The sequence below is a fragment of the Dama dama genome, chromosome 13 (genome assembly GCF_033118175.1).
Source record: "Dama dama isolate Ldn47 chromosome 13, ASM3311817v1, whole genome shotgun sequence".
Lineage (NCBI taxonomy): Eukaryota > Metazoa > Chordata > Mammalia > Artiodactyla > Cervidae > Dama > Dama dama.
Window position 1 is genome coordinate 26164680 of NC_083693.1, and position 25606 is coordinate 26190285.

Below are 25606 nucleotides of genomic sequence, written 5' to 3' on the forward strand. Positions count from 1 at the left end.
AGTAACAAAAACAGAAAGAAAAATAAACAAATGGGACCTAATTAAACTTAAAAGCTTTTGCACAGCAAAGAAAACCATAAATGAGATGAAAAGACAACCCTCAGAATGGGAGAAAGTATTTGCAAACAAAGCAACTGACAAAGGATTTATTTCCAAACTATACAAACTGCTTATGAAACTCAATATCAAAAAAAAAAATCAATCAAAAACTGGATGGAAGATATAAATAGATATTTCTTAAAGGTTATTTTTTATTTCCTCTTCCAGTTTGGACCCTGTATCCTCCCCCATCATAGGAAAACTTCTCAGAAGTGCTTTACATGAATTATATTTCTTTGCATCCTGTTCAACCCTGAGGTCCTTCCAACCTAACTTCCTCCGTGATAACTCTACACACAGAACTCTTGCTGAAGTTGACAGTGGTCCCCATGTGTCTGGTTCTGCTAAGTAAACAGTATCTACCTAAGGAAGTTGACATTTTTAAAATGTTTAATATGGTTAAAATATAAGAAACTCGCAGACTTAATTTCTCCTTTGTTTGGTTATTGCAGGTCTTCTGTGATTTCCATGGTCACTCCCAAAAGAAGAATGTATTCCTTTATGGCTGTAGCATCAAAGAGACTTTGTGGCAAGCAGAGTCTACTGTAGGTACATCAAATCTCTTGGAAAATGTCAGCTACCGGGTAAGTCATTACAGGGAATAACATCAAAAATTTTGTGTCCAAATTCTTGCCTTTGAGACATGCCTCGACCATTATTTTCCTGAATAAGCATTTTGATTATTTTAACTATAGGATTATAGTACAAGCAGGTTGAAGGCATGTGTATCTTTTCCTCACTTTTGATGATAATGGCTTCCTGCCTGGTTACTCTCAATTTGTTTTTTGTTTTCTGTATGATGTGATATAGTGCATAGAATTAGAGATAGGAAAGCTCATTTTAATTCCTGACTTTGTAACTATTAACTGTGTGACTATGATCCATTAACATCATCTCTCTGAACCACCATTCTGTCACCTGTGAAATAAGGATAATGAAAATACTGCCCCTGTTATGTATTTACAGAAGGAACAAAATGATACTGAATTGGAAAGGATCTTAAATAAATATGAAGGGATGAAAAAAATTAAGGCATTTCACCATCCACATTCCTCTGTGTGAGCATACTTTAAAAAGTAGACAGTGATCCCCTGAACCTAATTCTCTTTCTTTCTGGATTCCAGTAGCTAGAGATCAGCTATCCCCACACTGAACCCAAATGAGGTTAAGGAGGGGGAAGGAAGGAAGGACTTCTTTCTGTTGGGATAAAGTAGACAAGCTGCTGCTTACTGGGTATTAGGAAGATATAGAAGAGGTCAAGTTATCCAAACAAAATAAAAATTGGCCTTTGTTTCAAATTTATACAGGAAAAGGAAAAAATGACTGTGTTGGAAAAACCTGGTTCTCTTCCTATGTCTTTATCCTTTCCTTTCACACAGAACATTTTGTTTCTCACACTGTTGTTTAGTTGCTAAGTCATGTCTGACTCTTTGTGACCCCATGGTAGCCTGCCAGCCTCCTCTGTCCATGGGATTTCCCAGGCAAGAATACTGGAGTGGGTTTCCATTTCCTTCTCCAGGGGATCTTCCTGACCCAGGGATAGAACCCATGTCTCCTGCATCTCCTGCATTGGCAGGCAGATTCTTTACCACTGCACCACCTGGGAAGGTGGTGAGGATCCTTACCACACTGCTGAGGATCAGATATTTGCATTTTCCCCTCCACCAGGCAATTTTGTGATAACAGCTGAGCGTCTTACAATTTAACTGAGTTCTAACACTGTCTACCCAGAGATAACATCAGATCTCTCAGGTTAAAGGCTCAGTCCCAGGAGACATCACCCCACTTCAGATGCCAATTGCAAGTAGTAGGTCCCCAGGTTACTCACAACTCCTGTCTGACTTGGCTATAAATCAGGGGTTTCCATGATCTCCTCCTGCTTGGGTCTGATTATTTCCTAGAATAGTTCATAGTATTCTAAGGAACACTTACTTACATTTACCAGTTTAGTAAAGGATATGCTAAAGGATACAGATTTTTGACTTAAAACAGTCACAAAGTGAGAGTTTCCAGTTAAGTTTCATTGAGGAAAAAGTGAGGCCTACAGCTTGGGAGATAGCACCCCAGATAATTCTGAAAAACTGCTCCAGAGAGGCAGAAGGGAAGGTCAGTATATATGTGATTTTAATGAAGGGGTAATACATGCAATCAAATATATATATATATATATATTTTGCAGAAGGTTTCTACTAGTCATGAGGAGAATCATCACCATGAAGAATTTTAATGATTTTTCTAGATATGGGAGATACAAGAATTGGGTTCATAAAATTGCAGCAGCTCATGATTTAATCATTGTAGAACTGGATGGCAAGTGGCAATCTGTCACTGACAAGATAAACAGCCATTTAAAAAGATATATGGATATGGGAGGGTCCCAAGTTTCTCTAAGTGTGTAGTTGGAGTGGGGATGCATTACTTCCCAGTGTATGGATGGGATCACCAACCTGGAAGCTCCCCAACTTGCCTTCTATTTGGATTTTATGGGAACGTCTTCACATGGGCTTGATCATTTATTGACTCCATCTCTAACCTCTTTCTCTTTCATAGAGAAGTAATGATCAGCCCTGATCCAGGAGTGATTCAGGAACTCACCCAGAGTTACCTTATTAGAACAAAATATACTCCTACTATTCTTATCAGATAGGAATTTACAAGTGTTTTAGGAATCTCACATCAGAACTGGGAATGAAGAACCAATATATATATATTTCTTACTGCAATCATGATATCACAATTATGATGGTATCAACCTCTTCTTAGGGGCTTCCTTTGTGGCTTAGACGGTAAAGCATCTGCTTGCAATGCGGGAGACACAGGTTCAAGCCCCACTCCAGTATTCTTGCCCGGAGAATTCCATTGACAGAGGAGCCTGGCAGGCTACAGTCCATGGTGTCTCAGAGTCAGACACAACTGAGAGACTACACTTTCACTTTCAACCACTTATTATTCTGGATATACGAATTTACTGACTATGAAATACCTTCAGGGTTAGTGAGTATTAAAAGGGGGGAAAAGCCCACCAAGCTTCTATCTCACCTGAAAATACTTCTCCTGTGTCCTGAATTGTTTCCCCTCTTCATTTGTGCCTGTTAGAAGCATAACTGCTATTGATCACTAGAATTCCCCCAAGGCTATTAATGCAGAAATAGCAGCTTATCTTCATGTCCTATTTACTCTAAGGCTCAACCAGAGTACTGGTGATAAACCTCAAGAAGCTTAACTGCATAATCTTACTTAGGAAACTAGCTTGGATTAAAACATTTCATCTTACCAGGTCATGCTGACCTATATAAAATTATCTCTTATGAGTAGTACATTTAAACTAAAGAATCTATACTATCCAGCCTTAAATATAGACTCACCACAAATTTTTGCTCTTTTTCCAAGTCTCCAGTGGATCAGTTCATGTATAGAGTTCATCAATTTCCTAATCATTTAAAAACAAAACAAATCAAACCACCTCCAGTTATCCTAGCTATCATCATCTTAATCGCTCACTCTGACCTAAATCCATTTGTGTAAAATCAGAAGGGAAATAGAAGACTTTAATGTAAATGAGATGGTGTGGCACCTATTATTTAATGTATGGATAAACTGCCACTGTAGAGGTGTAAAAGGATGTTCGCATTGCACTTCATAAGTTTCACATCCTCCAGGCTCCAAGGCTCCAGTAAAGGGATCATAGATTATGGAGTTTTCCAAGTTCACACCATTAATAGAGTGTGTGATTTTTTGGAGAAAGATTATACTAGCTAAGAAAACATGGTTCACTTAATTTAAGAAACGAAAGATCATTGAAATGATGTCAGATTAAACTTTTTGCAACAAAGCAAAACACTGATAAATAGAAATTATATTCAAGTATTCTCAATCACTTTAGTTTATAGACTAAACCTACCTAAGGCAAAAGAGCTGTATGCAGAAAACTAAAAGACACTGATGAAAGAAATCAAAGATGACACAAAAAGATGGAGAGAAATACCATGTTCTAGGATTGGAAGAATCAATATTGTGAAAATGATTATACTACTCAAATCAATCTACAGATTCAATGCAATCCTTATCAAATTACCAATGGCTTTTTTTCACAGAACTAGAACAAAATATTTTACAATTTGTATGGAAACACAAATGACCGCAAATAGCCAAAACAATCTTGAGAAAGAAAAACATAGCTAGAGGGATCAGACTCCCTGACTTCAGACTATACAAAGCTATAGTTTTCAATACAGTATTGTAAAGGCTCAAAACTAGAAATATACTCTATTTATGTCTATTTAAGCAGTCATTTAAAGGCTTGGATAAGCAGATCTATTTTTTCCAGTGAATAGTTTATGAAGTACTCTCTATAAGCAGCACCGATCCATGTGTAGAGATTTTCCTGTGAGCAAGATACAGGCTTGCTCTCATGGAACTTCCAGGATTCAAAAGAGATTGAAAATAAGCAACTAGCTACATACAGAATAATTTCACTCTAATTGTGATGAACACTTTGAAGGAAAAAAATGGTGTGAGGGATCATGGGAAAAGAGGGACAAGAATAATGTGTGCTAAGTCATGTGTGACTCTTTTTGGTCACATGGACTGTAGCCCACCAAGCTCATCTGTACGTGAAAATTTCCAGGCAAGAATGCAGGAGTGAGTAGACATTTCCTACTCCAGGCAATCTTCCCAACCCAAGATCAAACCTGCATCTCTTGTGTCTCCCACTTTCACAGGTGGATTCTTTACCACTGGTGCCACCTGGGAAGCCCCAAGAATGGATGAGTGAATGAGTGAAAGTTGCTCAGTCGTGTCCAACTCTGTGATTGCATGGATTGTAGCCTGCCAGGCTCCTCTTTTGATGAAATACTTCTCTGTTCATGGAATTCTCCAGGCTAGAATACTGAAGTGGGTAGCCATTTCTTCCTCTAAGGGATCTTCCCAGTCCAGGGATTGAACCCAGGTCTCCCTCATTACAAGTGGATTCTTACCATCTGAGCCACTAGGGAAGCCCAAGAATACTGGAGTGGGTAGCCTATCCCTTCTCCAGTGGATCTTCCCCACCCAGGAATTGAACTGGAATCTTCTGAATTGCAGGAGGATGCTTTACCCACTGAGCTACCAGGGAAGCCCCCAAGAGTGGATATATGAAATTGATTAGGAGGAATTTCAGAAACTCTGTGGATAACATTTACATTTCATTTCCCTTAAAATTATGATACTATAGGTCTGGAGCCTATGTAGGAACTTAGTGATCATAGTAGTATATATTAATAAATACATTAATATATATTGATGGCAAATGTTTTTATAATTAATTATATTAGTCCTTATATTAATATAATAGCTATGTTAAGCATGGGGACAGTAAGAACCAGAGATATTATGAGATTTGCTCAATGTTCTAGAAGTAAACAAAAACTGCATTTCTTGAAAAATAGTTCCTTAATTTACATTTTCATCCATTTGTTCTACTTCTCTACCTTCTCCCAGCAATTTTGTCCAAAGACTGACATTATGCCATTTCTTATCTAATCCATATACTTTTTTTATTATGTGCTAATTCTTGGAGACTTTGCTAACACTGAAGTGAGAGAACCCTCCGTGTTCATATCACAGAAGTTCTGAACTGCCCAAGGGTAGTATTTCTGCTGTCCCAAAGACTCGGTGTACCATCAACTCTCGGATACCACCCCTGGGGGTTGGGAAGGGCCGGGGACTAGTAGTCCCCTCTCTTTAGATAGACTGCTGCTGCTGCTAAATCATTTCAGTCGTGTCCGACTCTGCGCGACCCCACAGACGGCAGCCCACCAGGCTCTGCCATCCCTGGGATTCTCCAGGCAAGAACACTGCAGTGGGTTGCCATTTGGGCCTATCAATGCCTTCTAGCTTCCCTGGCTGTATGGTGGTAAAGAACCTGCCTCCCAATGCAGGAGAGGCAAGATGTGCAGGTTTGATCTCTGGGTCAGGAAGGTCCCCTGAAACAGGAAATGGCAACCTGCTCCAGTATTCTTGCCTGGAAAATCCCATGGACAGAGTAATCTGGCGGGTACAGTCCGTGGGGTTGCAGAGAGTCGGACATGACTAAAATGACTGCACACACGCACAGGACATACAGTTACCTTCCAAATGGAAACTAAGTGATCTCACGTGGTATAGACGAATCCAGAGAGTGTGGATTTTTATAAGTTTTATAATTGGCCTAACTTCAGATTTATAGATCAGAGGATGAGATTGAAAAGTTCATTTTGGCAGTTACACTCTTTCAGGAAACAAATTAACTTTATAAGTGCTCCCGTTCAAGAAGCACCAGTGATCCGTATGTCTGAGATAAGTGAAAATCCAGCCAGAAAACAGGGAGTCTGGGTTGAGCCACTCTCTAAATTTCAGGTCCCTGTGAAGTCTGTGGCTTCCCATGGGGCTCAGCACAGTACTGTATGAGGTTGGGTACATTGGTTCATAGTGATGCAGGAAGATGAGGTTGAAAGATCATAGTCGTTGGAGTTGGCCATGTTGGCATTTGGATCCCATCCCACCCACTTTGTAGTTGAACTTAATTCTTTCTAACTTTTCTAAGCTTCAGTTTCTTCATCTTTAAAATGAAAAAAGGGGTGTTCACAAGTGGCTCAGTGGTTAAGAGCCTGCCAATTCTGGAGACCCGGGTTCAATCCCTGGGTTAGGAAGATCCCCTGGAGAAGGATATGGAAACCCACTCCAGTTTCTTGCCTGGAGAATCCCATGGACAGAGGAGCCTGGTGAGCTATAGTCTGTGGGGTCACAAAGAGTCAGACATGACTTAGCAACTAAACAATAACAATAGCTACAGAAAAGGATTAAAAAATTGGTACTCAATACTTAGGATTGACATAAGATTTATAGTTGCATATATTAAGTGTTTGATATATTCAGATGCTTAATACTTACTAAGAAATTATTATTTTTTAATGATGCATATATTCAATCTTCTGCAACTCACCATAATTTGATTTTCTTAATTGTAGACTCTTCCCAAAATCCTTGATAAACTTGCACCAGCGTTTACCATGAGCAGTTGCAGCTTCCTTGTGGAGAAATCTCGGGCCTCCACAGCCCGGGTAGTGGTGTGGAGAGAGATGGGCGTGTCCAGAAGCTACACCATGGAGAGCAGCTACTGTGGTTGCAACCAGGGTCCCTATCAGGTATGTGAGGCTGTGGGATACTTCTGCTTTCTGTCCAGCAACAATGCACTGTGATGGAGAACTATTGCATGCCCATTGATCCCACTGTCTAGTCTGAAAGAGGAAGAAGTCTCCAGGCAAAGTCTGGCCCAGCACCCTTGATCTTGCAGAAGAACTAGTTCAATGAATGCTTTCCCTGGCAGCACAATCTGTGTTGATCCTGGAAGCAATCTGTGCCTGCCTGCTGATTTGGTATTTCAATCATCTGCCCTCTCTGGCAAGCAGTAGGGAGCCACCTCAGACAGGCACCCCTGGCTTTTATGGAACCTCTTTCTGGACCTGTTTTATGTATGAGAACATTTTCTTTCCTTTTGCAACACATGGACCAGTCCCCAATGCATCATCAAAAAAAGGCATAGATCAGGGAGTCGATATCGTCAAGACATATATGGTTGGTATTTCTCTGTCTTTTGTGTTCAGCGGCTCTCTGTTATCCTGCTGTCGCAGAGCGGACAGAAGTGTGTACCCGATGCGGGTCTCCCCGAGATGAGCGGGCCTGGGACTCATGTTTTAACAGTGAAGGGAAGGGCTGGAATGAATCACATTCTTCCTACAGCATATTATGTGTATGAGCAGCTGGGTAGCTCTGAGAGCTGCTTGTCCCACTCCCCCACTGCTGCTGCTGCTACTGCTAAGTCACTAAGTTGTGTCGGACTCTGTGCGAACCCATAGATGGTAGCCCACCAGGCTCCGCCGTCCCTGGGATTCTCCAGGCAAGAACACTGGAGTGGGTTGCCATTTCCTTCTCCCACTCCCCCACTAGAGGAGCATAAATAAGGGGCACAGTGACAGTGCCAGGGCAATAGACTCTTCTACATGTGTTAGGCAAGATGACAGACTACTCCTTGGTGACTTCTATTCAACCCTGAGGATTCCTGGATGTTGCCGGTATTAAAGCCCACCGTGTTGGCTTTGATCCTCTCCTGGAACCATTAGGAAGCACTTGGCATCTCCACAATCCGATGCTTATAGAAATCTGTTAGCCATCAAAGGCAGTTCAGGGAGTGACAGGTGGGTGATGAACATTATCTAACTTCCCATCTGCTCAGAGATATTTTTCAACATAGGGTTACTGACCAACCAGTTTGACCTAGAAATTCTGTTAAGTCGTCAGTTTGTTTATAAACAGTGGCTTGAAAGAATTGTTTTTATTACTGAATTAATAAACTACAAGAATGAATTAATCTTTATTTATAAACAGAGTAAAGACTTCACTCTTCCAGTTAATGGCAGTGTTGTACAGTGCTTACCTCTGTGAACCTCTATGTTTCATGTATGAAATGCAGATACTATTAAGGATTCCTCTCCTTCCTGATACCCTGGAGGAGGAAATGGCAACCCACTCCAGTATTCTTGCCTGGAGAATCCCATGGGCAGAGAAGCCTGGCGGGCTACAGTGCACGGGGTCACTAAGAGTCAGACTCAACTGAGCGACTGAGTATACTTTCATGCTCCTTCCTGCTAGGCAACATTTTTGTAAAGGCCAAAAGAAAATACATAAACAAATGTACTTGGGGGGTTATTGCATTAGGATTCTGTTCACTTTCTTGACATTTAAAACCCATAGGGTTGGAAAAAAAAAAAAGCCTAGACTATTGTGACTCAAGACATTATGCTTATAGACTTGTGCCTCTCTCGTTGTATGCTTCTCGATGGAAATGGGCCAGTCACTTGTTTAAAAGACAACTCCATGCATCCCTCACAGATTTATTGAATTGGTGACTTTCATTGACTTTGTTTCTCCAAGCACCAATTCAGGCTAACAGCTTCTAGTCACATAAGTATCAATGCCATTTACAATAAATCAACCAGACACTCAAAGGCCCTTGGAGCTGTTGTTTGAAAACTAAGTGACTCTTAGGTTCAGGCCCTCACCAACACTCCATCTTTCAGGCAACATACACGGTGGCTGTTGGAAATGACAAACAGTGAAAGAAGCTTGCCCAGTGGGATGGCTTTCAGATATGGACTCAGCATTTGTCCTGTGAAATTTTCCACATGACCTTTGCATGGGGTCTCTATAAGGAAGGATGGAGAAGGAATTGGCTTAGAGAAAAGTCTTAACAGTGCCAGACCTGGCTTTGCTTTCAAGATCCTATTCTGCATATGAAACACCTCTCCTGAAAGGATTGGCTTTCCCTTTCCCTTTGTTTTTCTGTTCTTACAAATGTTGTTGAGTAACTGAGCAGAATTGCAGACTGAACAAGAGGATGGTGAGTAATTTTACATATTGTGGGGGGGCACCCTGGGGAGAGGAAGTTAGCCCAGAATTGGGTGTTTTGGTGATTTTTGTCTGAGGTATATAATGAAATCTATGAGCTATAAAGCTGTATAGAAATTTCCATCCTGAACATACTGCAAATGACTTTTGTATTTTGAGAAGCTGAGTCCCAGTTGGGTCCTGAGGTTGTTATTCTAAGGTCATCTTTCCATTTTTTTGTTTAGTATTACCATTTATCCAAAAGCTGGAGGGTGCTTAAATACCCCCACAGGGGGCATTCCCTCCTTCCTTCATAAGAATATAAATATTTTTGCAGTTTCTCTGGTTAATGCAGCTTTAAAGTAGTTCCAATCATTTCTCCCAGCACACTAAGTATCTGATTTTTTAGTATTGAAATGAAATATGATTTCTTACAGTGACATTTATGTTGGAACAACACTGAAGCATATAAACTCTCACCTTCTAATAATTATTAATAATATGATATTTTTCCTTCTATTTTCCAGTCTACAGTTGACTAATATTGAAAAAAATAATTCTCCTGATTTTGTTTTTCTTTTCTTTTGAAACATAGTCTCTACTGCTAGGTTATATGCTCTGATCCATAATTTGTATTTAGTGTGGAGGTCCCACCCACTGAGCGATTTACTTAACATCTTTGGACTGGCCCAAAGCTGTGGAGGCTGTTGAGAGGAAAAGCCAAAGTGGAACTATGCATCCTTTGGAGGCTTATTTTTTAAATCACTCAGTCTATGTGGACAGCTGTGTGCTTTATACTGAGTGTTTGTGACTTGGAGTCACATGCATGGTGTGTTTGCATATACAAAAGCTTATGATTGAGTCCCTGGGGGCTGCTTGTGGCTTAGGAGGCTAATGTGAACACTCCCACCCAAACGGGGTGTTGACAGGCTCCTTGGCAGTGTTGCTGACTCCTGGGATGGCCAGGAGGGTCTTAGTCAGAGGAAGGACAGAAGATGGGTGACTCAGCTGAGGTTTGAAGAGTGATTCAACTGCGTGTTGACAAGCACTACCTGCCAACCACTTGCCCTGTGTTACGGACTCCCCAGCTATCCATCCTCCTTACCACCAATGGAGGGATATTTCAGGAACCCCCACCTATTCAAATCATAGTACTGCCCATTACCCATCATCATGTTTGGAAAAAATCCAAACTCCTCATCATGAGGGAGGCCAACTCCTCACCATCAGTGTAAGGCCTTTGACAGCCTCCTCATTCGTTATTTTTAAAGATTTTTTTAATGCCCTTTTAACATTTATTTTTAACTGAAGAACAGTTACAATATTGTGTTGGTTTCTGACATACATCAACATGGATAAGTCATAGGTACACATATGTCCCCTCCCTCTTGAACCTCTTTTCCACTTCCCACTCCCTCCCGCACCTCTAGATTGTCAGAGAATCCCAGTTTCATTTCCTTGAGTCATATAGCAAGTTCCCACGGGCTATCTATATATATGCTTAGAATCTATGTTTCCATGCTGCTCTTTTTTTAAAAGATTTTTTTCTGGTGTGGATCATTTTTAAAGGCTTTGTTGAATTTGTTATGGTATTGCTTCTGGTTTAGGCTTTTCGGTTTTTTGACCATGAGGCAGGTGGGATCTTACTTAGCTCCTCAATCAGGGATCAAACCTGGACAGCCTGCATTGGAAGGTGAAGTCTTAATTGCTTCCCATCCCTCCTCATTCACTTTTTATACCCAGTGTCTTCTTTAGTATGGAATAGGTGTTGTGTATGTGTGTTGTCTCACCAATAAATGGTTAAGCGAATGAATAAATGGTGATTTCCAGGTAGGGTCAGGTCATTTTCCTCTGTCCATGGATAACTAGAAAAAGGAGACAAAATTCTCACCCCAGTCTAAATTTGATTAGAAGCTATTCTAAAATTTGACTTTAAGTGTTGTAATTCATGGAAATGGAAAGTGTGTGGGTGAGAGAGGGAAATGAATAAGAATGCAACTCAGACTTCTCAGGCCTGTCACTATATATGTGATTTAAGAGCATCTGATGGATTTGTTCTCAGACTAAGGCAATTCTAGTCCAGGTGTGGAATTTCACATGGCCACATTCTAATAACAGATGAGGATTAGACAGGAAGACATCCACCTGTGCATGTGGGAGATGCTGCCAAGTACCTCCTAGATCCCCCTGGAGAGATGCTGATGCCCCATTGGCTCACAGCTGTGTCCATCACCAGAAATTGCCTAGAGCTGGTAGAAGCTTCTTTGACCAAAGCCCTGGCTTCTCTGTGTGAGCCTGCATTCAACAGCTGGTCTATGTGGGGATACAGTGCCTGACCCAGTTGGGAAAACTCCAAGGGGAGGGGCATTCCAGCTCCAGAAGTCTATGTAGAACCATTTGGGCCTCAGTTTCAATTGTGTTGAAGTTCAGCCTCCTCCTCAGCCCAAGTCTGCTTTTCTCACCACTCCCGGGTGGGATTATGTCATGTGCCCCCCCTCCCCTGCAAATCCTTCTGCAAAACAGCTTATAACAGTATTTCACAAAGGCTTAAATTAGGAAACATAAATGTTGGAACGAAGCACTTGAGCTGTTGAAGATAGGTTGACAGGGATGAATTTCATATAAAAAATTAAATCATCTCAACTCGGCTTTCAAGGCTCACAGGGCTCTCTCATTCACCAGGCCGCTCTGTCCATGGGGTTTCCCAGGCAAGAATACTGGAGTGGGGTAGCCGTTTACTTCTCCATGGAGTCTTAGTGACCCCGGGATAGAACGCGCATCTCCCCTGTTGGTGGGTGGGTTCATTACTGCTGAGCCAGCAGGGAAGCCCCTCACACTGGTGGTCTACTGCTGTGTGCTCCAGAAGGGAGGTGGAGTACATTAGTTCCCCACGGCTACCTTAAGAATTACCAAAAATGAACAGGGCTTCCCAGGTAGCTCAGGCGATAAAGAATCTGCCTGCAACTCAGGAGACATGGGTTCGACCCATGGGTTGGCAACATCCTCTGGAGAAGGGAATGGAACCCACTCCAGTATTCTTGTCTGGAACGTTCCATGGAAAGAGGAGCCTGGTGCACTGTAGTCCATGGGGTCACAAGGAGTTGGACACGACTGAGTGACTAACACTTTCAGGGGCTTAAAACAGTGCATATTTATTCTATAACACTTCTGCAGGCGAGAAGTCCACCATTATGGGGTTAGAAACACCATGTTTTCTCTGAAAGCCCTAGGGAAGACTCTGGCTGATGGCTTCCCCTTAACTTCTGATGTTTCCTGGCTTGTAGATGCATCGCTCCAATCTCTTCCCGTCATCACCTGGTCTTCTCCACTTGTCTGACTCTGTCTCTGTGTCTTCTCTCCCTTTCTTATAAGAACACCAGTCATATTGCATTTGGGACCCACACTCTTCCAGTGTGACCTCATCTTAACTAATTACATCTCCAACAACCCTATTTCTAAATCAGGTCACATTGTGCAGTTCTTGGAATGACACTGATTTGGGGGAGATGTTATTTAATCTAGTACACTAGGTCAGATAAGAAGGTACAGAATAGTTAGATCTAAGAACTGAAAAGAGGTTTTTATTTGTCTTCATATTGCTGTGCTGGGAAGCTCAAACAAGTGATCGCCACTCTTGTTTTCATGATCAAGAACAGAAGTTTTAGATTTTCTTGGAATTTCTTGGAAGACAAATTTGAGAGCCATGCCATAGATAATGAATTCTTTTTTAAAAAACATTTTTATTTATTTTTTAAGTGTCAGAGCCACCTGGGAAGCCCACAATTATTTTTACTTTTTCTTTTTTAGATAATGAATTCTGTTTAGAGCTGCTTGAATATTATAACATACAGTGCCCTTAAGGAAGCAATAATAACAAACAATCTATGTTATTTACTGTGTGTAAAACCTGGAAAGGCTGCCCACTCCAGTATCCTTGCCTGGAGAGCTCCTTGGACAGAGGAGCCTGGCTGGGTACAGGCCATGGGGTTGCAAAGAGTCAAACACCACTGAACAGCTAACACACTCCACCAAAATCTTTTGTAGCTGTAAGTTAATCCGTTGTTTTGCTGCTGCTGCTGCTAAGTTGCTACTGCAGGGTAAAACACTGTCAATTTTGTTTTATCATCATCACCACCATCATCCTTGTTTTACTAATTGGGATACTTAGGCAGAGTGGTTAAGTAACTTATTCAATGCCATGCAGTTAATACATTTTAGAATCAAGATTTGACTGCAGATACGTGTGGCCCTGGAATCTTTGCTTTTACCACCCTACTTCCTGCCTTGCTGAATGACATTGGTGAAAGGAATCTGGGCTTGGGAAACAGGTGACCCAGTATCTGCTTTTGGCTACCACTAAGGAAATCTGCCCTTCCCAGGTAGCGCTAGTGGTAAAGAACTGACCTGCCAATGCAGGAAATGTAAATGACACGGGTTCGATCCCTGGGTTGGGAAGATCCCCTGAGGAAGGAAATGGCAGCTCACTCCAATATTCTTGCCTGGAGAATCCCATGGACAGAGGAGCCTGGCGGGTTACAGTCCATGGGGTCACACAGAATCAGACACAACTGGGTGGCTAACACTTTCACTTTCAAGGAAATCTGCAACAATGGGTGTCTTGTCTATAATAAGAAGACATAATCAGAACTAAGACATGGGCATGTGGTGGTGGTTTGGTCGCTAAGTCGAGTCTGATTCTCTGTGACCCCGTGGACTGTAGCCTACTGTAGCCACTGTAGCCCACTGGCTCCTCTGTCCATGGGATTTTCTAGCCAACAATATTGGAGGAGGTTGCCTTTTCTTTCTCCAGGGGATCTTCCCAAACCAGGGTTTGAACCTGGGTCTCCTCCAGGGAAGACCAAAGACATGGGCATGGTCTCTGGTAAACTGTGTTTGAAATAAGCAGCCTTTGATGATTATCCATGGGGCTTTTGGGTTACCTAGACCAGGATGACCTGGCATGATTCTGAAACCCCTAAAAATCTTCAGCAAGCACTGCTGGGCATGTGATTTTTCTAACGGGAAACTGCTGTGCTTTTATAAGCACCAATTAGCTATTTGTGAGGAGGAAATGGCAGCCCACTCCAGTATTCTTGCTTGAAGAATCCCATGGACAGAGGAGCCTGGTGGGCTATGGTCCACAGGGTCACAGAGTCAGACATGACGGAAGTGAGGAGCAGCAGCTACTTGTCAGGAGCCTTTGTTCATCCATCCCGTCCTTTCACACCCCTTCATCCATCTTGACCTGTTTCTTTGTTGGCCTTTCCTGAGTAAACAAAAAGACTCTGGAGGAATGTAGCACTATGAACTGATAGCTTTCTACCAGCAGGGAAAATGAGGGGGGCAGAGCTAGTCTGCAGTGAAACAAGCTATTGAAGTTTGTATTAGACAAGTCCCTGCATTGCTTCCTACACTCGTTTCCCTTCCTGGCGCCTGCTTTCCTTGTCCTGTCGGAGAACTACGGTTCTCACACAGCTCTTTGGACTTGACTAGTCTTTACTTGAGGACACTTCTCTTTCTCAAATGTCCTAAACTGCAAAATTGCCCTCCTGCCAGGGAATACATGTACATTCTTTCTCTCTCAACCAAGCACACATTTATGTGTATGTATCATACATGTATGCACATATTGCCTATCAGTGGTTCTCCATTAATTCATACAGGAAGAATGGCTGATTTTTTAAAATTTTATTTATCTTTTTGTGCCAAGCGGCACGTGAGATCTTGGATCCCCAACCACGGAAGAAATCTGCTCCCTCTTCATTGGAAGAGCAGAATCTTAAACACTCGACCACCAGGGAAGTCCCAGCTTATTGTTTAGTGTGGGTGTCTGTGTTAGACATGGGCTGCCCTGGCAGCTCAGACAATAAAGAATCTACCTGCAATGCAGGACACCTGGGTTCAGTTCCTGTGTCAGGAAGATCCTGTGGCCAAGGGAATGGTTACCCGGTCCAGTATTCTTGCCTGGAGAATTCCGTGGGCAGAGGAGCCTGGCAGGCTACAGTCTATGGAGTTGCAGAGTCAGACGTGACTGAGCGACTTACACACTGGTAGACACTGAGTTCCAAGGAGACCTCTGCACTAGGCAGTCGTAACTTCGAGACAATTACCTGACCTCTACGAGGTTTAGTTGTAAAAATGGTTTCCTCCCTATTCCTCCCTGTGGAGATGCTGTTAAGACTGAATGAACAAACGCCTGTAAAACACAGATCTTTATTTTTCTAGTAGACATTCATATTTTTTTTTATCATCTGTACTATTATTGATGGTATGTAAGAATTTTTAATGATTACCTTCTCTTTTAATTTTAAATACATACACTTAGGCTCTAACTTTTATCCATAATTGTCTTCCTCAGATCTTAATTAGAACCTTTGGGGTTGGAGATTAGGTATCTGTGATTTTATGAACCTTGCTATGAAGCCATGGTTGAGAATCATAGATTTTTGACTTTTACTGAGGCTAATATCCATATATCTATCTTTATAGGTTTAGGTATATCAAAACAGCTTCTATATGTATTATTTAGACATTCCTTCTATTATCTACCTTCTATTCTATCAATAGAATAATATATAATAATATTATTCTATATAATAATATAGTTTATAGATGAGCTTCTAGGAAAGGGAAGGGAAACTTGTGAGTCTGCTCTTAGGGGAAGAGTGAGGAGTAGAGGGCAGGGCGAGGAAAGAGACTGAAATTCCTCCAAAATTGCTGAATTTAAAAGCCTATTCTGGGACTTCCCTGGCTGGAGGTGCAGGATTGATCCTGGTCAGGGAGCTGAGTTCCCACATGACTCATGGTCAAACAGCCAAACATAAAACAGAAGTAATGTAACAAACTCAATAGAGACTTTTTTTAAAAAAGCCTATTCTGATCATGAGCACAACTCAAGAAAATATTTTGGATCACTATTCTCTTGGAAGTAATTTTTCTGTCCTATGGGTAGCCTCATATGGACTATAACTGTTTCTGAGTTCTGAGTGAGAGTCGAGGGGTATCTTAATTTCATTAATGTAATTTGAAAATTGTTGCTGTTCAGTCATTGAGTCATCTCAGACTCTTTGTGACCCCATGGACTGTTTCATGCTAGGCTCCTCTGTCCTCCATTATCTCCTGGAGTTTGCTCAAATTCATGTCCATTGAGACAGTGATGCTATCTAATCATCTCATCCTCTGCCACCCTTTTCTCCTTTTGCCTTCAATCTTTCCCAACTTCTGTCTTTTCCAGTGAATCCACTCTTCTCATCAGGTAGCCAAAGTATCGGAGCTTCAGCTTCAGCATCAGTCTTTCTAATGAATATTCAGAGTTGATTTCCTTTAAAATTGACTGATTTGATCTCCTTGCAGTCCAAGGGACTCTCAAGAGTCCTTTCTAACACCACAGTTCAAAAGCATCAATTCTTCAGCACTCAGCCTTCTTTGTGGTCCAACTCTCACATCCATACAGGACTGCTGGAAAAATAGTATTACTTAAAATTTTAATGTGCATAAAAATCACCTCAGGATTGTGTGTAGTGCAGGTTTCTGAACCACATCTCTGTTTGACCTGGGGTTTGGCCCAGGAATCTGCATTTCGTCAAGCACTCCTGGGAACTGCGATTCTTAGTCCCTGAGAGATGAGGTAGGACAGGGTAGAAGGAGGTAAAAGGAGAGATGGTTTTGAAGCTGGTGTTTGTAGTTTCTGTTTTTGTTTTCTTTCTCCTGATTTGCTCTGGGCTTATAGAGACTTTTTCATGGCTTTTATTGTAAAGTTTCAAATTTTCTGCCTCCCCCCACCTTTTAAAAACTTTTTTGGTTTGTATGTTGTGTTTCATCTGTGCTTTTAGATAACTGGCTTAGTTCTCCCAGAAAAGTTGTATTTAAAAACTATCTAATATCCCAGTGAGTTGAAAGACATTTTTGGTTTTGTTTATTTTTCTAGTTTTTTGGACAGCATGAGGTTAAAGTTTCTTAAATTGCTTGTAGAACAAAAGTGTCTAGGAACTGATATAATTAAATACCAAATTATTTGCCTTTGCGTACACTTTTCTGGGGAAAGTGTCTACAATTTTTTTTAGATATTTTTAAAGGGAGAGCAACCACCCCACCCCCCCACCCCCGACACACACACACACACACACACACACACACACACACAGATTAAGAGCTCATGCTTTAGTTTATTGAATCCAAGATTTCCAGGGAGTCCATCACAGCTTCCCAGCGTCTGCTCTTAAATCAGCCCTAGAAGTGTTTGACTTGACTTCGTGAAAATCAAATGGGGTCTGTAAATCGCTGACTATCTGTCTACTTATCAATTAGCGCAAGAACAATGATGCCTCTCATTAAGTGTATATTAGAGTAACTTCAGTCTAAATCTTCTGTGATTACCGGTAGGACAATAATGTTTTCAAGATTCTGCTTCGTGCAGGTGGTCATTTAGAATGAGAAGCAGCTGCCAAGCTTCACGTGGGATTAATGCAGAGTCTCAGGCCCCACCTACTGCTTCAGGGTCTGCCTTGTAATAAGATCCCCAGGTGATCCATGTTCCTAGGAAAGCCCTGATTTAGAGCATCCTTGGTTTGCTGAGAGGGCTTCCCAGGTGGCTCAGTTGGTAAAGAATCTGCCTGCAATCCAGAAGACACAGGTTTGATTTCTGGGTTGAGAAGATCCCCTGGAGGAGGAAATGGCAACCCACTCCAGTATTCTTGCCTGGAGAATTCCATGGAGAGAGAAGCGTGGTGGATTGCAGTCCATGGGGTTGCAAAGAGTCGGACATGACTGAGCATGCATGCATACATATGATTGGTTGGCAGGGCCTTGAGAAAGGATTAGAGGTCCAGAAAGGGAAAACTTAGGGAGCTCAAACTTTTCTGTTAGACAAGGACATTGTTCCCAGAATTTTTGTAAACTGGAATGAGGTGCTGTATGTGAATGTGATTTAAAAGGTTAACATAATCCCTAATATGAGACCTTTAAAAAAATAGAGTATAATTGCTTTCCCATGTGTTGTTAGTCTCTGCTGTAAAATGAAGTGAATCAGCTATATGTATACATACACCCACTCCCTCTTGAGACTCCCTCCCACCCCCATCCCACCCTCTAGGTCATCACAGAGCCCTGAGCTGAGCTCCCGGTTCTATACAACAGCTTCCCGCCAGCTGTCTATTTTACACACGGTAGTGAGTATATGTCAGCGCTACTCTCCCGATTCATCCCACCCTCTCCTTCCCCTGCTGTGTCCACAAGTCCATTCTCCAAGTCTGTGTCTCTAGTCTTGCCTTGCAAACAGGTTCATCCATACCATCTTCAACAAGAGACCTTTTGTTGATGTGTGCAAATATTTTAATGCTGGATGAGTTTGTTGTTGTTTTTTTCCCCCGCTATACTTTCTATTCTATATCAACCTTCCCCATTCTGGGGCTCAGAAAAGAGGACCATTTCCCAAACATCTGCTTTGTCATTGGAATGACACTGCATTCCTTTGTAGAGAAAGATATGAAATAGAAATGCTAATCTATCATTTTAGTATGAAACTCTATTTGAATCTTTCATGTCAATCCCCCCTTTTTTTTTATGAACAGTGATTCAATAAGTGTTGCCTTAATATTCTGCTTTTGTTTTGGTTTCTTAACCTCTTTGTATATCTCAAAACACATAATGAGCTATTTATTAACTCACTGCAGGCTTAATGATATAGTGAAATATGTTCCTCATTCTGTATCCCCCCATTCCATAAAGTCTGTCAGCCTTATGATTAGAATGTTAAAAGGAATTAAATAAAAATCAAGAGGCAGAGATGCTAATAAGGTTGCCAGCAGGGGCCTTTCCTGGGATTTCTAAAGCCCTGGGAGCTGTGAGTTTTGATGCCCATTGTAGAAAATGGTTCATTGTATCAAAAATAAGGTCAAAATCTGGCAGCACGGGATAATCCAATGAGCCTCTGATGACCTCTGATAAGTTAAAAATAATTTGGCTTCAAAGGACCAGGAAGAAGAAAAAATGCGTTTATCTCTGTAAATCTTTCTCTCCTCATGTGAGTAATGTAAATGCAAGAAGCCAGATGCCCCAAGGGAGCAGATATAAAAGCATAGAAAGAATTCATTTAATATAGTTTTTTTTTTTTTTTTTTTTTGACCCCATTGCACAGCATGTGGGATCTTGGTTACCTGATTAGGGATCAAACCTATGCCCCGTGCAGTAGAAGTGAGGAGTCCTGACCACTGGACTGCCTGGGAACTCCCTAATCTAATTATTAAGCATTTTGCACAGAGAAAATAGGTTGGCCCAGCCTGAGATTCATTTCTCTGGTTCTTGGTGCATGACTGAGTTCCTTGGAGTAGCATCTCCTTACAAATGTGCTGAGAAGGGAGGATTCAGGTTTTGGAAGTATTATCTGTGGGTTTGTCTCCTCTACAACATAGAGTGGACCCTGGACCACAATACCATCCTTAACTGGGGGATGGGGGGGTTAGGTAATGGTTCTATTTTTCCAGCCATTTTTTCCATATTATTTATCATATTTTCACATCAGTGGAGTAGACTTGGAAATTTCTATTTATAAAACTGAGCAGTGATTCTCTTTATACACCTATTTTCCCTTGAATATAAATGAGAAGAGAACAGTTTAGAGTACTTGGAACCGTACTGTCAGAAGGTAGGCAGTAGATATTTTTATATAGATTTCTAATTGTTTTATCAGTTAGTTAGCACATGTTTATTAGGTATCTACATTGTTTTAAGCTGAAGCTGGGGACTTGAGGATATATATAGAAAGCTGAAAACATTTAGTCAAAGTCAGAGACATGGTCAATTCATCTTCATTCTGCATTCATTCTTTCTTTCATTCATCATTCAATAAATGTTAAAAAAAAAAATCCAGACAATATGTTAGGTGCCAAGAATATGACAGAGAGTAGAAGTGACAGCTTCTTACTCTCCCATAGTTTATGGTTCAGACAGAAAGGAAGTTAATTAAGTAAGCAATAACAACAGAGAGTCATATAAAACAACTGGGTGCTGTAAGAAACACAGAAGGAGATCATTTAGACCTTCCTTAAATGTTGGTTGAGCAGAATATAAATTATTCATAAGGTTTTTTTTTTTTTTTTTGCAAAACTGGGGAAGGTAACTTTTGTAATGAAATAGTATATAATTGATGGAAAGTAGGATAAGCTCAGGAAGTTCTTGACTTTCGTTTCATCCTAGTTTCCTTTCAGGCTACTTTCTTCTCATTGCCTGCTTCTAAATCTCACCATGGAATTCCATGATGGTGGCGTGTGTGAGGCTGCATCTGGGTCCACCAGAGCACTCAACTATTAATATAATATCCTGCTCCTTATTCTACCATGCCTTCCTTGGGAAGACACAGAAATGTTTTGCAGGTGTTTCTATGAGGCTTATAGTTGACTACAGCTCCCTGAAGACACACGGTCAAATCAGAAAGATCAAAGATGTCTCAAAATCCTTCTTAGGCTGATAATTAATGATGAAATATAAATAAGGGTAATCTTGATTACTTTATGAAATGAATTTCTGTATACCCCCAAGTATTCCTGAAAGCAGCAGCAATCACAGCAATAAAAATACCTTCCCTTTGCAGAGTGGTTTATAATTTGGAAAATGCTTTCATAAACTTTATTATCTCAAATGAGACAGAAAACCACCATAGACCAAGTATGAGAGAAAATGAAAGTGAGAGATAAGCAAAGTGAATCAGGAATGAGGTGGAAAGTAATGTAAAGTGTATTGCTGGCCAAATCCAGCAGGGAGGTTTGCTCACCTCCGTGGGGTGTGTCTGGACAGGCTGTGTGGAACCATTTCCCAGAGGGGCTGTAGAGAGGGAAGCGGGAGAGACTTATCTGCCTGCAGCATGCAGCTCCCCTTCCTGTCTCCCAGGAGGCCAAGTGTGTCCCCAGAGAGCTGAACTATCTGATCTCTTGTACAGCCATTCATCCAAGTCCAGAGATGCTGAGACAAGCTAGAAACTCAGGGTGTGAGGCCGGTTGGCCTGCTATGGTAGCCGGAAGGGAGAAAGTTCTCTTCAGACAGTAACTGGTCTGCTCCAGAGTGTGGAGCTGTGAGAGTCAAGTGAACTGGGGTTTCCTAAAGACTTCCATGGTGGTTCAGTTGGTCAAGAATCCACTGCTAATGCAGGAGACTTGGATTTGATCCCTGGGTAGGAAAGATCCCCTGGGGAAGGAAATGGCAACTCATTCCAGGATTCTTGCCCAAGAAATCCTGTGAACAGAGGAGCCTGGTAGGCTACAATCCATTGGGTCTCAAGAGTTGGACACAACTTATCGACTAAAACCACCACCACCAAGGCAATGTTCTCCCACCACTGAGGGTCCCACAGCTGATGTCACCACTGAAATCTGAGAAGGCACCTCACATATGTCCTACACAATTCCCCCCAAAATCTTTTTTATATTTTTAATTATAAACATTATAAAACACAAGTTGATAATACTTAACAAAAATATTCATAACATTTGATCCTAAAGTTTCACTTCCAGAAATTTGATCCCCAAAATGCACAGCGATACACAAGGATATCATTACTTGTTAGTAGTGAAGAAATGGAAAGGACCTGAATTCCCACCAGTAGAAGATTGGTGAAAAAAACATCATCTGTTTAATGATGGATGACTTGGACTAAAGCAAGAAGATAACTACATTCACATGGTCATTAGCATTTCTATACTCTAGCTCCATCACGTATTGGCTGTATTTGGGGTAAATTATTTATTCCTTTTAAACTTTATTGTACTCATCAGAAAAAAAAAAGAGGATAATTATTGTACTTTCTTTAGTATATTTGTATGTGAAGCATTTAGTAAACACAAAATACCAACTAATCTTTGTCTTTATCATCCTCCTTCTCCTATCACCTCCCGTAAATATATATAATGTATATGAATTTTTCATGCATATTTGTATGTAGTTCAGAGAAAGATGTATTGCAGGAGCCAAGTAAGGAGTTCAGTTCAGTTCAGTTCAGTCGTGTCCAACTCTTTGCGACCCCATGAACCACAGCACGTCAGGCCTCTCTGTCCATCACCAAATCCCAGAGTCCACCCAAACCCGTGTCCATTGAGTCGGTGATGCCATCCAACCATCTCATCCTCTGACATCCCCTTCTCCTCCTGCCCTCAATCTTTCCCAGCATCAGGGTCTTTTCAAATGAGTCAGCTCTTTGCATCAGGTGGCCAAAGTATGGGAGTTTCAGCTTCAACATCAGCCCTTCCAATGAACACCCAGGACTGATCTCCTTTAGGATAGACTGGTTGGATCTCCTTGCAGTTCAAGGGACTCTCAAGAGTCTTCTGCAACACCACAGTTCAAAAGCATCAATTCTTCACCACTCAGCTTTCTTTGTAGTCCAACTCTCACATCCATACATGACCACTGGAAAAACCATAGCTTTGACCAGACAGACCTTTATTGGCAAAGTAATGTCTCTGCTTTGTAATATGCTGTCTAGGTTGGTCATAACTTTCCTTCCAAGGAGTAAGCGTCTTTTGATTTCATGGCTGCAGTCACCATCTGCAGTGATTTTGGAGCCCAGAAAAATAAAGTCAGCTACTGTTTCCACTATTTCCCCATCTATTTGCCGTGAAGTGATGGGACTGGATGCTATGATCTTAGTTTTCTGAATGTTGAGCTTTAAGCCAACTTTTTCACTCTCCTCTTTCACTTTCATCAAGAGGCTCTTTAGTTCTTCTTCACATTCTGCCATAAGCGTGGTGTCATCTGCATATCTGAGGTTATTGATATTTCTCCCAGCAATCTTGATTCCAGCTTGTGCTTCTTCCAGCCCAGCATTTCTCATGATGTACTCTGCGTATAAGTTAAATAAGCAGGGTGACAATATACAGCCTTGACATATTCCTTTTCCTATTTGGAACCAGTCTGTTGTTTCATGTCCAGTTCTAAATGTTGCTTCCTGACCTGCATATAGGTTTCTCAAGAGGCAGGTCAGGTGGTCTGGTATTCCCATCTCTTTCAGAATTTTCTGTAGTTTATTGTGATCCACATAGTCAAAGGCTTTGGCATAGTCAATAAAGCAGGAATAGATGTTTTTCTGGAACTCTCTTTTTCAACGATCCAGCAGATGTTGGCAATTTGATCTCTGGTTCCTCTGCCTTCTCTAAAACCAGCTTAAATGGAAGGGAAGCTTATGCTCAAAAGACTTGAATTATTTTGGGTGGATCTCAGTTAAGTTTTTAAGGAGAGAATGAGGACATCTCCCTTATATATTGTTAAAGTCAAACTACTGACATAAATACCAAGATAAAGAAAATTTATAAGGCATTCAAAATGTTTGATAATTTGTCAGTGGTAGAATTAGACTTTAAGCTGTGTTGTAATTAGAATCAAAACACACTAAATCTTGTATTACTCAATGATACCACGTCACCTCATGTTGATGAAATTTTCTGGTGTCACAAATCTGGGACAAGCAATTATTGAGTTATAGATAAAAATTTTTGTCTGAAAAGATTGTAACAAAATAGAATCATAGGCATAATATCAAAATAGAAATTTATTATGGATAACTGTGAATTTCAACCTTTGGTTAAAACCAAAGGAAATCACTCCAGTACAAGAAGTTTTATAAAAATATTTAGGGATTTTACTTACTGGTAATGTAATATGATTAAAATGTGAATTATGACTGTTGGAAATGTGAATATGATAGTCAGTTGTATTAAAATTATCATAATGCTTAGAATGGAAAAGCTGATATTTCTGCTTTCTCCAGCTCTGTCTAATTGCACTGAGAAAAATGTGTTCCATTCAGTAATATGACTTGATTTTCAGGCACTTAAGGGAGAATTGCAGTAGAAGTATGCAATGGTCAGGTAGAAAGAGCCTTTGGAGCCCTCATAAGGATGATGTTGTTTACTTTCAAGTCTCAAGAAACTCAAACAGGGGCTCTGTATCAACCTGGGAGTGGGATGGGGAGGGAAATGGGAGGGAGGTTCAAAAGGGAGGGGGTATATGTTACCTAGGGCTGATTCATGCTGAGGTTTGACAAAGCAACAAGATTCTGTAAAGCAATTATCCTTCAGTAAAAAAAAAATAAAATGTGTCCATCAATAAGATTTAAAAGAGAAGTGATGAGACCCTACTTGTGGTTTAATAGCTTCATCCTGACTGGAACTGGGGACAACAGTCCCTGGTTGGAAGGAGGGCAGAGGTCTTGAAAACAAACAGGAGAGACAAATTCAAGAAATATTCAGGGGTTTCCCTGGTGATTCAGTGGTTAAGAATCTGCCTTCCAATTCAGGGGACATGGAGTCAATCCCTATTAGGGGAACTAAGATTCCACATGCCATGAGAAAACTAAGCCCGCAGGCTACAACTAGAGAAGCCTGCATGCCACAACAAGAGAAATCAGTGTGTTACAACTTGAGAAAGCGTGTGTGCCACAAATGCATGTATATGTATTCAGGAGGTGTACTTGACCAGAGCTGATAATGGGCTGAATGAGGTAGTGAGGGGTGAAGAAATGGGAAGGGGCTAGGATGATTCAGGTTTCTGGACTAGATTCAAGGTCGGAAGTGTGAGAAATGGAACCATCTTGTGGGCATGCCTGAGAGAGAAAGGATGGTCAAATCCATCAGGCGGTAAAGCATAGGCAAGGGAACTCAGTACTACTTTGAATATTGCACAGAAAACTAAAGAAGCAGAGTCTGGCTTGATGGATAAACTCTGTGGCCAATTCCCTTGGAGAAGTTTGTGATTTTGTGATCAGACCACTAATGGAAAAGAATGTGAAATTGCTGTATTAACCTTATGAGAAACTTTCGAACATATACTCATTACTGCTGCAACACCACTGACCTTATCCTCATTGCAGCTTAATTTAAATTCTAATGCTTATTATTCTACATCCTCCAAAATTCTTATTATAGGTTTCCTTATTGCTACTAGCTTCCTAAATGCAAATCTATAAGTTTGGTATTATTTTGACTGGAGAAAAAGGCCCTGGGTCAAATTTGACTATATATGCTTTTTTTTTTTCCCTAACCATCTTATAGAAAAACAGCATGGCTCATAAATGTATGAACTTCTATCTATGGCTACCATTTCTTTTGTCATTTTGGTATTA

At 41.0% G+C, this 25606-nt stretch overlaps 1 protein-coding gene across 1 annotated transcript in view; it reads left to right on the forward strand.

Annotated features, from left to right (window-relative positions):
* AGBL1 (AGBL carboxypeptidase 1) overlaps positions 1-25606 on the forward strand; it is an 836354-nt gene that overhangs the window by 450602 nt on the left and 360146 nt on the right. The window contains exons 21-22 of the mRNA XM_061159751.1: positions 552-683; positions 7086-7262. Coding sequence (XP_061015734.1) covers positions 552-683; positions 7086-7262 — 309 coding nt within the window. The remainder of the gene's footprint in view (positions 1-551; positions 684-7085; positions 7263-25606) is intronic.